We start from the raw sequence: 13,429 nt of genomic DNA on the forward strand, positions 1-13,429 counted from the left end.
TGCTCCCTCGTATTCGCCATTTCCACCCAGTGAAAAAGTCTCTGGTTGTGCACTTTTATCTATGCCACTTGTCATCTTGAACACCTCTATCAAGTCATCTCTCATCTTTTTTTTCCTCCCCAGAGTGAAAAGCCCCAGCTTGCTCATCCTTTCCTCATAAGACATGCTCTCTAATCCAGGCAGCATCCTGGTAAATCTCCTTTGCTCCTTCTCTAAAGCTTCCACATCCTTGGTATAATGTGGCCAGAACTGAACACAATACTCCAATGTGATTTAACCAGAGTTTTATAGGGTGCAACATTATCTTGTAGCTCTTGAACTCATTCCCCTGACTAATGATGCCCAACACACCGTGTGCCTTCTCAACCACCCGACAACTTGCGTGGCTACTTTGAGGGATCTATGCACATGGACCCCAAGATCCCTCAGTTCTTCCACATTGCTAAGAGTCCTGTCATTAACTCTGTAGTCTGCCTTTCATGTTCTACAATTTATAGGACTCCCAAAGTCTATCACCTCACATCAGTGAGGGTTAAATTCCATCTGCCATTCCTCTACCAATCTTTGCCAACTGATCAATATAAGACTGTCCCCTCACTGTCAACACTAGTACTCCTGCTATCTGCATCTCCTACATTCACATCTAAATCATTTAGTGTGTAACAGTAGGATGTCATGGAAGTACAGTATTCAGCGCAACACTATTACAGCGCCAGCGGCTCGGGGTTAATTCCCACCGCTGTCTGTAAGGAGTTTGTACGTTCTCCTCGTCACCACGTGGGTTTCCTCCGGGTGGTCCGGTGTTTTCCCACATCCCAAAGATGCACGGGTTAGTTGGTTAATCGGTCAGATGGGTGTGATTGAATGGGCCAGAGAAACCTGTTACTGTGCTGTATCCCTAAAGAAGTAAATAGTAGGAAGGATCATAGCGCTGACTGTCATGGTACACCACGGGTCAGAAGTGTCCAATCACAAAAGCAACCCAACACACAAAATACTGGAGGAACTCAGCAGGTCAGGCTGTATCATTGAGTGGTACAAAAGCCTCAAGGCATTGGACCACAAGACGCATCAGAGGATAGTAAACATCTCCAAGAGGAGCACCATGATCTCCCTCCCCACCTCCCTCATTTGTGACACTTACCGGGAGAGTTGTAGACAAAGGGCCCAAAGCATTGTTGAGGATCCCTACCACCCATTCCTCAATCTCTTTGACCCACTACCGTCAGGATGGAGGTTCAGGAACATCAGGACTAGGACTGTCAGACTGGGTAACAGCTTCTTCCCTCTGGCTGTGAGACTAATGAATACCCTGTCACCGCCGAGGTCTTGTTACTAGGATAGCAAACTGTTTACTGGTACGTGCTTTCAGGCTTTTGTATCTTCTGCCCGATGGGGTGGGTGGGGCATTTGATTATGCTGGTTGCTTTTCTGAGGCAGTGCCAAGTGTAGGCAGTTCCCTGATATCCACAGCTCTCTGCAGCACCCTGCAAGAGCAAATCGGATTTTGATTTAATGCTTAATTAAAAGTTAATTGAGCAGCATGGTAGTGGAGTGGTAGAATAACGCTTTACAGTCCCAGAAACCCGGGTTCAATACCCATCACTGCCTGTGAGGAGTCTGTTCGTTCTCCCCGTGACCATGTGGGTTTCCTCTGAGTGATCTGGTTTCCTCCCACAGTCCAAAGATGTACCGGTTAGTAGGTTAATTGCTTATTGTAAATTGTCCTGTGATTAGGCTGGGATTAAATCTGGGGATAGCTGGGTGGTGCGGCTCAAAGGGCCAGAAAGGCCTATTCCACGCTGTATTGTAATAAAGGTCAGAAGAGGTACAAAGGGTTGGGTACTGAATATGTATTGTGTATCTACCTTCAGTGAAGAGAATATTGCTAACTGCTGCGTAAATGCAAGGCTTTTGAACTTCCTTTGTGTCAAGCACATTGCACAATGTCTACCCCGAGGTGTGGTGTGCAACGAGTTAGGTCTGTTCTGAATGAAGTTATTGACAAATGCTGCCTGTGGCAAAGCTTGGATATTATCCAGCAACTTGTCCATGCTGGCATCCTGATTTCTCAATGACTGGGTGGCCTGAGAAGTGTTATATCACAGCGCAATGGAAACACTTACTTGCAACAGTTGGGGCAGTTAGCAAGATGCTATGACAGCTCTGGGTGTAAGTACATTTGTGCGTTCCTTCCATGTCTGCACGGGTTTCCTCCCACAGTCCAGTGGTTAGTAGTTTAATTGGTCATTGTAAGTTGTCCTGTGATTGGGCTAGGGTTAAATAAGTGGGTTGCTGGGGTGGAACGGCCTGTTCCGCACTGTACCTCTAAATTGTGGGGAGGGTAACACCTTGCTTAATGGTTTGGTCCATGGCATAATAAGGTTTGGGAACTGCTGCTCTAAGTAAATAAATAAGTATGCAGTGTCACCAACAAATAGCATCATATAAGCAGCGTATCACAATTAAATTATACACAATATTTAAAAGAAAGCATAATTAGAACAAAAAACAAGTACATTTTAGTGCAAATTGTGTTGCTGAACTGTAGTGATTAGGGTTATGCCACTCAGTTCAGGAGCCGAACGTTTGAAGGGACATAGTTGTTCTTAAACCTGGTGGTTTGGGACTTCGGGCTTCTGTCTCTCCTGCCTGACGTTTGCAGAGAGAAGATGGCATGGCCCAGATGGTGGGTATCTTTGAATAAACAAGAGGTTCTGCAGATGCTGGAAATCCAGAGTAACACACACAAAGTGCTGAAGGTACTCAGCTGGTCAGGCAGCGTCAATGGAGAGGAATAAAGAATCCACGTTTTAGACCGAGTCCCTTCATCAGGAGGGTACTTGATGGATGTTGCTTTCTTGAGGCAGCACCTCCTGTAAGTACTACTGATGTCATAGAATGCTATAGCACAGGAACAGACCCTTCAGCCCATCTAGTCCATGCCAAACTTGTTCTGCCTAGTCCCATCAACCTGCACTTAGACCATGGCCCTCCAAAAGCCTCCCATCCGTGTACTTACTCAAATTCCTGTAAATGTTGAAATCGAAACTGAAGCCACAACTTCTGCTGGCAGCTTGTTCCACACTCCGAGTGAAGAAATTCCCCTCATGTTCCCCTTAAACGTTGTGAGGTAAGTAAATCAGAATCCGGTTTATCACTGACGTACATTGTGAAACTAGTTGTTTTTGAGAGCAGTACAAGACATAAAAATTAGCATAAGTTACAAAATTAAATGAATAGTGAGAGCCTCATATGGAGCCAGTGATCATTAATGGAGAATGTGTGGAGCAGGTTAAGACCTACAAGTATCTGGGAGTACAGTTAGACGAGAAGCTTAACTGGACTGCCAACACAGATGCCTTGTGCAGGAAGGCACAGAGTCGAATGTACTTCCTAAGAAGGTTGGCGTCATTCAATGTCTGTAGTGAGATGCTGAAGATGTTCTATAGGTCAGTTGTGGAGAGCGCCCTCTTCTTTGTGGTGGCGTGTTGGGGAGGAAGCATTAAGAAGAGGGACGCCTCACATCTTAATAAGCTGGTAAGGAAGGCGGGCTCTGTCGTGGGCAAAGTACTGGAGAGTTTAACATCGGTAGCTGAGCGAAGGGCGCTGAGTAGGCTACGGTCAATTATGGAAAACTCTGAACATCCTCTACATAGCACCATCCTGAGACAGAGAAGCAGTTTAAGCGACAGGTTACTATCGATGCAATGCTCCTCAGACAGGATGAAGAGGTCAATACTCCCCAATGCCATTAGGCTTTACAATTCTACCGCCAGGACTTAAGAACTTTTTAAAAGCTATTATTAATGCTTTTTGAGATGGTGATTTAGATGCATATCATATTTTTTTACTGAGTTAAGTATTGTATGTAATTAGTTTTGCTACAACAAGTGTATGGGACATTGGAAAAAAAGTTGAATTTCCCCATGGGGATGAATAAAGTATCTATCTATCTATCTATCTATCTAATGTAGAGTTCAGGGGTTCATTGTTCATTCAGAAATCTGATGGTGGAGAGGAAGAATCTGTTCCTAAAACATTGAGTGTGTGTCTTCAGGCTCCTGTACCTCCTCCCTGATGGTAACATGAAAAAGTAATGAAATCTTGCCATTTCCCAAATCTGGGCTTCCTGCCTCAGGAATCATGAGAAGGGGGCTGCCCCCTGCACCGAGTTCAAAGTTGAGGTTAAAACTTCTTGGCCCTGTGAAGAACATGAACTGAGTGCATGCTGGCGACACAAGATTAGGAGAATATTCACACACAGTTGGGAGGTGCAAGCAAAGGGGGTAAAGTTCGGGATACCTACCTTCACTAGCCAAGGATTTAATACTGAGACTTTATAAAGCATTGGTCAGACTTGGTGTATTGGGCCCTTTATCTGAGAGAGGCTGTGCTGACGTTGGAGAGGGTCCAGAGGAGATTCACAGTGATGATTCCAGGAATGACAGGGTTGATGTACTAGAACGTTTGATGGCTCTGGGGCTACACTCGCTGGAGTTTAGGCGAATGGGACTGGGGGGGGGGGGGGGGGGTCCTCATTTTAAATCCTCGGACTTTGCTAGTCATTGACACAAATGATACATTTCACTGTATATTTTGATGTACGTGTAACAAGTAAAGCCAATCTTTAAACATAAAGTCCAGCCTTGTTGCTGTTGTTGTGTTGGGGTCAGGCATGGTATTGGGGGGATTTGGTGTTGAGTTCCTTGCCCTGAGCATGAGGAACTTGGCATGTTGGAGTGTTCGTTGAGCTCTTTGCAGATGCGATGATCCATATTGTGATTGTTTTCTTCTCCAGTTGCAGACGCCAAGTTCCTGAGCACGACATAGTTGGCGGGGACTGCCTGAACTGTCATTTCCAATCTATACTGCAGACCACAGGGCTGCAGTCCCGCGATTTTATCCACATCAGCTTGCACAACAAGGTAATGGCTATTGCCACAAACTTGGATCCCTGCCCTTAGCTTGCGAACCATTCACTTGTTGCTCAATTATACGGTTCTAGGCTGACTCTAGTGGCAGGATGATTTATCAATGAGGGGTCTGTCCCAGAGGATGTTTTGTGGTCAGGATAGTGTTACTGCAGGGCCAGTGATACTGTTTATCAGACTGAGTACTGTCTGTCCGGTCACTCCAAATCATTAGAGCCTGATTTATAATCACTGACGTGTCTTGAAATTTGTTCTGCAGCAGCAGTACAGTGCTATAACTTAAAAATTATTATAAATCACAAAAAGAACATGTATAAAAAATAAATATTGCAAAAAGAGAACATAATAGTAAGATATGTTCATAGGTTCGGGGACCATTCAGAAATCTGATGACGGGAGGGAAGAAGCTGTTCCTAAAATACTGAGTGTATGTTTATAGGGTCCTGTACCTCCTCTCTGATGGTAGCAATGAGAAGAGGGAGCTACTTCAGTGAGTGTAGACAAGACCATAAGACACAGGAGCAGAACTGGGCCATTCGGCCCATCGAGTCTGCTCCACCATTCCATCATGGCTGATTCATTATCCCTCTCAACTCCATTCTCCTGCCTTCTCCCCATAACCTTTGATGCCCTGAATAATCAAGAACTTATCAGTCTGTATTGTAAATGTGTCCAAGCTGTCTGTGGCAATGAATTCTACAGATTCACCACCCTCTAGCTAGATAGATTCTTCCTTATCTCAGTTCTAAAGAGACGTTCTTCTATTTATAACTTCCCCACCATAAGAAACATCCTCTCCACATTCACTCCATCTTGGCCTTTCAATATTTGATAAGTTTCAGTGAAATCCCTGCTCATTCTTCTAAACTCCAGTGAGGACAGCTCAGAGCCATCAAAGGCTCCTTATATGTTAACCCTTTCATTCCCAGGATCAATCTCGTGAATCTCCTCTGGACCCTCTTCAGTGCCAGCCCATCCTTAGATAAAGAGTCTAAAACTGCTTGTGCGGACTGACCGATGCCTTATAAAGCATCAGCATTACATCCTTGCTTTTATATTCTAGTCCCCTCAAAATGAATGCTAACGTTACACTTACCTTCCTTACCACTGACTCAACCTGCAAGCTAACATTTAGGGAATCCTGCACGAGGACTCCTAATTCTCCTTACACCTCTGATTTCTGAATTCGCTGCCCATTTAGAAAGTAGTCTATGGCTTTATTCCTTCTACCAAACTGCATAACTGTACACTTCTCCACATTCTATTCTATCTGTAAACTTTGCCCCTTCTCCCAATCTTTCTAATGCCTCCCTGCTTCCTCAACACCACTTGCCCCTCCATTTCTCTTTGTATTGTCGGCAAACTTGGCCATAAAGCCATCAAATTTGTCATCCAAGTCATTGACAAATAATGTGAAAAGAATCTGTTCCAACACTGGCCACTAGACACCAGTAGCCAACCAGAAAAGGTCTCCTCTATTCCCATTCTTTGCCTCCTGCCTGTCAGCCAATCTTCTATCCCACGACAAAGGCAGTGGGTGTCTGCCCATTGACAACCTTAGCTAGTTTCCTTCTTGTAGTGTTGTTTAATCCCGTAGGAATATCCACATATTGAATATGAGAGGTGATGTCGGAGGTTTGGCAGCTGCTGGTTGAGGGAGGGCAGTTATAAGTCTTCACGTTTTGTTTTTGTTCCCCCCTCCCCCTCCGCAGATTTACGAAATTCCCTTTTTTGTGGCGCTGGATCACAAGAAGGAGACAGTGGTGGTGGCTGTCCGGGGAACACTGTCACTGGAGGTGAGCCCTGCTTTGTCTCTTTGAACTTCACTTGGGCAGCTTGTTTATCTGTAGTCACTTGAACGTGGTGCCTGACCCGAATCATAAACTCAAGATCTTACAGATTCCGGAAATCCAGAAAAACACACACAAGATGCTGAGGGAACTCAGCAGGTCGGTGCTGAACTATTCCCATCGACCTGCACCTGGGCCGTTCTCCTCCCGTGCTTGTATATATCCAAACTCCTCATAAACATTACAATCAAACCCACATCCACAACGTGTTCCACACCCTCACCACTGTCTGAGTGAAGTAGGTTCCCCTAAAAACTTCAACCTTTCACCCTTAACCCCTGGTCTCTAGTCTCATTCTGGGGATGGGGGAACCTGCCTGCATTTACCATATCTCCATGAATTTGTATACCTCTATCAGATCTCCCCTCTCTCTCTTAGGCTCCGGGAAATAAAGTCTTAACTATTTCGACCCAGGAATGAACAAATTGATCAGAACTAGCTGGAAATGCTCTCAGTCCTCACGCAGGAGGATGAATGTCCAAGTTCTGTGCCGGCTCTAATGTTTGCTTTAACCCATAGGATGCGTTGACAGATCTGTGCACAGATTGCGAGACGGTGAACGTAAGCGGGGTGACGGGAGAAAGTTTGGCACACAAGGTAGGTGTTTCTGCCCAACCGAGGCTGGCAGACCAGTGAGAATGATCAATTATTAAAACTCCGAAAGCTACGTTTCTGCTTCATTTCGGCTTCAGGAAATCACTGCTCCGTTGTGGTTCAATGCTGCGTTAATAATCAACCGGCCTGTGCTGTTGATGCTGAGTTACTGTATCACTGCAGTGTCCTAAGCCCAATCTTCTTCAGCTTCTCATCAAGGATTGACCTTTACTCAATGCCGTGCAAGTTGAAAGGGGGGTTAAGAAGGCCTTTGGTGTGCTGGTCCTCTTTAGTCGGAGGAGTGGGTTCAAAAGCTATGAGGTAACGCTGCATCTGTGTAAAACGCCAGTTAGACAATGCTTGGAGTGTTGTGTTCATTTCCGATCCCCTCACGACAGGAAGGGTGTGGAAACTTTAGAGAGGGTGCAGACAAGATTTACCAGGATGCTGCCTGGATTAGAGAGCATGTCTTCGGAGGATAGGTTGAGCAAGCTATTGCTTTTCTCTTTAGAGTGAGGGAGGATGAGAGGAGACTTGATAGAGACGTACAAGATGATGAGAGGAAGGGATTGAGTGGATAGACAGAGACTTTTTCCCCAGAGTGGAAATGGCTAATACTAAGGGACATAATTTTAAGGTAATTGGAATGTCAGTGGTAGGAATTTTACACAGCATGATTGTGCATGGAATGAATGTATGGTGGTAGAGACAAATACATTAGGGACATTTAAGAGATTCTGGGACAGTCGTGTGGATGAAAGAAAAATGGAGCATTAGGAAAGGGTTAGATTGATGAAAAAGAATTGTGCTTTGCTGGCTATGCTGATGAATAAACTCTTCTCAGGCTTCCAGCCAGGTACAAGTATTGAATTTAACCACCGTTTTGGTAGCAGACTCTGCCATCTTCATCAGGGATGATGCCTGGGCACATTTAGTCTGGTGGTTTTTGTGCCCCCACTGTCCGTCCCTCCTGATTGGTTAGTCCTCATCCAATCGGGTTTCTGCTGTCCCACCTTGTTTACATTCAAATTCCAGTTCTTACTTAGAGCAAGACCTTCATCTTCATTAAAATCCTTTTTCTCTAGTTTTATTTCTACGGTGTCTTTCACCAGATAGTCCCAAAAGTCATTGGCAAGGCACAGAAGTTTTGTGCCATCGAAGACAGTCCAACGGCCATTTCGAATACAATGTTCTGCTTCCTCTGATTTCTCTGGGTAACCTCGTGCTCCTTGATACAGGTTTCCATATGCCCCGCCTGGCCAATTTATGCTGCTCCACATTCATTGATTTCCTTAAAAGGATTGACGGAAAAACCAGGACACCTAACAACAAAGAACAACCCATTGCTGCCGCCTGTCTTCCCTATATTTCCACAGTTTCCTGAAGAAATACCGGATGAACACCATCCACAAACCAGTAAGGAAGCTCAAATCCCAGATTATGCAGGTCAAAGATGACCTGGAGCTCAGGACAACTGGCGTTTACAGGATTCTCTGTGAAAGCGGAGTCTGTGTATATCAGCCAGACGGGAGCACGGTGAAAACCTTGATCGAGGAGCACAGGAGGTGTATCCATTTGGATTACCCAGAGAAATCAGCGATAGCAGCATGTTTTATTCACACAACACACACAAAATGCTGGTGGAACGCAGCAGGCCAGGCAGCATCTATAGGGAGAAGCACTGCCGACGAAGGGTCTCGGCCCGAAACATTGACAGCGCTTCTCCCTATAGATGCTGCCTGGCCTTCTCTGTTCCACCAGCATTTTGTGTGTGTTGTGTGAATTTTCAGCACCTGCAGATTTCCTCGTGTTTGATGTTTTATTCACAATGGCCATTGGATTGACTTCGGCACCAAACTACTGCGCCCTGCCAATGGCTTTTGGGACCACCTGGTGAAGGAAGCCATTGAAATAAAGCTAGAGGAAAAGAATTTTAACCAAGACGAAGGTCTTGCTCTAAACAAGAACTGGAATTCGATTGTAAGCAAGGTAGGACTGCAGAAACCTGATTGGATGAGAAGTAACCAATCAGGAGGGATAAACTAGTGCAGTATAAATACCACCAGACTAAACATACCCAGGCATCATCCCTGATGGAGATGGCAGAGTTTGTCTTTGAAAATCGATACCTGTACCCAACTGGAAGTCTGAGAAGGGTTTATTCGGTTAGATTGATAGGTTAGAAGTGCTGGTCCCTCTATGATAATGCCAAGGAATTTAAAGTTACTGATCATCTCCACCACCTATCCCCTAATGGAGGACTAGGTCACGGAGCTCCATCTGCTTCATCCTGTGATTGAAAATCAGCTCTTGGTTTTGCTGACATTGAGTGAGAGGTTGTTGTTGAGACCTTGGAGGGTGAGAGGCACGATCCCTCCAGCAGAGGGCACTAATAGGCTTTCATAGAGTTCCAGTGGCTAAGCTCTGGATCAGGCAGCATCCGTGAAGGGAAATGAATGCTTCGGATTGAAACCCTTAACTGGATTCCTGACCTGAGATGTCAGCAGCTCGACCTTCAGTGGGTCAGGCAGCATTTCATTGCACATCCAAGCCCCTGCAAAGGGTTGTGAGAAGAAAATCATCAGGGTCGCTCTTGCAGCCATTGGAGATACTTATCAGAAGCTGCGTATGCAGGCCCTTAGCATTGTTAGTGATACCTCCCAGCGGTCCAGCAATCTCTTTGACCCTCTACCATCAGGCAGGAGGTAGCGTAGCATTAGGACAAGAGCTGTTACGATTGGAAACAGCTTCTTCCCCCAAGCTGTAAAACTACTGAACTCCCTGCTCGGGAGGGAACTCGGGACTCGTGCATGAAGCACCGGGATTGTTATACTATTTGCTTTTGAACTTGTGTCATAAATGTACCTTTATTTGTGGTGATATTACTTTGTGTTATGTCCGTGAGCTATATGTACCGTGTGGTGCACCCTGCCCTGGAAGAACATTGTTACATTTGGCAATACACATGTTTGTGGCTGAATGACCGTGAACTTGAAATTGAACGAGTTCAGGCCATGGGCTGTAGTTGAATGCCTGATGTCTGTGAGTCTTCCTTGAGAGCCTATGTCTAACTATTGGAGGCCTGGAGACAGCCTTTCCTTTATTCCAATGCTCCCATTGTGGCCTCCGCTACATCGGTTAGACATGACTCAAATTAGGGGATTTCTCCATCAAGCACCTTCACTCCGTCCGCTGTACCTACTGAGTTTCCCTGTGGCCACCCATTTTAATTCTACTTCCCATTCCCACCATCTGTCCATGGTCTCCTCTACTGCCGAGTTCAGCTTAGACATGCTAGATGAACAAACAGAGGGATTTGGGATACAGATCCATAATTCATTGAAAGTGGTGTCACAGGTAGTTATGGTCATAAAGAGAGCTTTTAGCACATTGGCAGAGTACAGGAGATGGGATGTTAATTCTTCTATAAGATGTTGGTGAGACTTAACTTAAAAGTTCAAAGTAAATTTATTATCAAAGTACATATGTGTCACGGTATACAATGTAGAGATTCACTTTTCTGTGGACATAATCAATAATAGCTAAATCAGAATCAATCAAAGACTGCCTAGCTAGAGTACAAAAGACGAGCTCTGTCAATGTAAAACGAAGAAACAATAATATAAATAAGTAATAAATAGCAAGTATGAGATGAAGAATCCTTAAAGTAAGTCCATTGGTTTTGGGAACATTTCAATACTGGGGTTAATTGAAGTTTTCCATGACTATAATGCTTCATATTCCTTCTTGGTAGTCTTCAGCCTGACAGCATGAACATTGACCATTAACCACTCACCTCTATCCCTAGCCCCCTTCTATTCCCCCCCTCATCACACTTTCCTCTGTCCCTGCCCTCTCAATCTTCCCATCACACACACACACACACACATTCCTCCCTCAAATTCCCCTCCCATCCTCCTTCCCTTGACTCTTGGGTCCTCTGTCCTGTCCCTTCAGATTCTATCTTCTGCCCTGTGTCACTTCCACCCGTCACCTCCCAGCTTCTTGCACCATTCCTATCACTCCCCCTTCACCTGGATCTATCTATCACCTGCAGTTCTTGTTCCTCCCCCCTCCCCACAACCCCTTTATATCAGCTACCTAGAGAGCATGTCTTAAGAGGATATGTTGAGTGAACGAGGGCTTTTCTCTTTTTGAGTGAAGGAGGAGGAGTGATGATTTGATAGAGGTGTACAGGATGATAAGAGGCATAGATCAAATAGACAGCCAGAGACTTTTTCCCAGGGTGGAAATGAATTGTTAATAGGTGTGGGCATAATTTTATTTTTTATTTGGAGCTCAGGGAACCGCAGCACCCAGCAACCCACTGATCTAACCCTAGCCTAATCATGGGACAATTTACAATGACCAATGAACCTACTAACCGGGAGGAAACCCACGCATCCATGGGGAGGTCGTACAAATCCTTAGATGCAGCAACACACACAAAATTCTGCAGGATCTCAGCAGGTTAGGCAGCATCTATGGAAGTGAATAAACAGTCGACATTTTGGGCCGAGACCCTTCAGGACCAGGAAAAAAGAGATTAGTTCTCAGTGTAAAAAGGTCGGGGGGGAGGGAGAGGAAGTATGAGGTAGTAGGTGATGGGTGAAACCAGGAGAGGAGGATGGTTGAAGGAAAGAACTGGGAAGTTGATTGGTGAAAGAGATAAAGGGCTGGAGAAGCAGGAATCTGATAGAAGGCCATGGAATAAAGGGATAGACAGGTAAGGAGGTTAGGTGTGAGTGGGAAATAGGAATGGGGAACGGTGAAGGAGAAGGGGATCGCAATTATTGGAAGTTCGAGAGATGGATGTTCATGCCATCAGGTTGGAGGCAATCCAGATGGAATACAAGGTGTTGCTCCTCGAACCTGAGTGTGGCCTCATCATGATGGTAGAGGAGGCCATGGACTGGCGTGTCGGAATAGATGGCATTGGAACGGACTCTGCTGCCCCCAGCTGTAATGACACGAATCATTATACTACTGTGGTGCAGAATTTTATGGTGATTGGAGGAAAGTTCAGGGGATGTCAGATGTTTATTTTTTCCATGTAGAAACACCCTGCAAGAGGTAGGGGCAGAGGCAGATATATTAGAGACATTGAAGTGACTGTTAGATAAGCACGTGGGTGATGGAAGTGGAGGGAAGGGTAGGTGACAAGTTCAGCACAACACTGTAGCCTGTGTTCAGTCTGTTTCCAGTCCTGATGAAGGGTCTCACGCCAAAATGTAGTCAGTTCATTTCCCTCCATCGATGCTGCCTGACCCGCTGGGTTCCTCCAGCATTTTGTGTGTGTGTTGCTGTGCAGAATGAGGTATGGAATGTGATGGCTGTGGAGGTCAAGTCACTGGGTATATTTAAAACAAAGATTGACAGGTTCTTGGTTAGTCAGAGGTTATGGGGTGAAGACAGGAGAATAGGGTCGAGAGAGAGATATTACATCAGCCATGATGGAATGGTGGAGCAGACTTGATGGGCTGAATGGCCTAATTCTGCTCCTATGTCTTTTGGTCTACTTAAGGGTTTTCCAGCCTGGGATCCATGGACCCCGTGGTTAACGGTAAGGCTCTGTGGCATAAAAATGGTTGGGAACCCCTGGCCTACGTGGATAAGTTGGAAGTGAGATGTTGATTGCTGTCAGGGTGTGGATGTCTCTGGCAAGGCTGACACCAACTGTCCGTCTATAAATGATATTGGTATTGGTTTATTATTGTTGCATGTACCGAGATGCAGTGAACGCTTGGTCTTGCATACTGTTCACACAGATCGATCGTTACACGGTTCATCGAGCTAAAATAAGGTAAAGCAATAACAGAATGCAGAATAAAGAGCGACAGCGAAAGTGCAGTGTAGCTAGGTGAAAATCATACAACTAGGAACCATTCAATAGACTTGTAACGCAGAAGCTGTCCTTGAGCCTGGTGGTAGGTGCTTTCAGATTTAAAATGGCACCGAACTCTTTGGCTTGCCAGGTCTGAACTGTGTATGGACTGAGTTTTCCTTTCTTAGATGAACCTTCTTGTCACAACCTGGTCGTTTCCCAGTTCA

General features: G+C 45.3%; 1 protein-coding gene across 1 annotated transcript in view; it reads left to right on the forward strand.

The window, feature by feature from the left end:
- Window positions 1-13,429, forward strand: part of daglb (diacylglycerol lipase, beta) — a 56,892-nt gene that overhangs the window by 20,996 nt on the left and 22,467 nt on the right. The window contains exons 7-9 of the mRNA XM_073060145.1: window positions 4,802-4,928; window positions 6,647-6,730; window positions 7,304-7,381. Coding sequence (XP_072916246.1) covers window positions 4,802-4,928; window positions 6,647-6,730; window positions 7,304-7,381 — 289 coding nt within the window. The remainder of the gene's footprint in view (window positions 1-4,801; window positions 4,929-6,646; window positions 6,731-7,303; window positions 7,382-13,429) is intronic.

This window comes from Hemitrygon akajei, chromosome 11 (assembly GCF_048418815.1).
Source record: "Hemitrygon akajei chromosome 11, sHemAka1.3, whole genome shotgun sequence".
NCBI lineage: Eukaryota > Metazoa > Chordata > Chondrichthyes > Myliobatiformes > Dasyatidae > Hemitrygon > Hemitrygon akajei.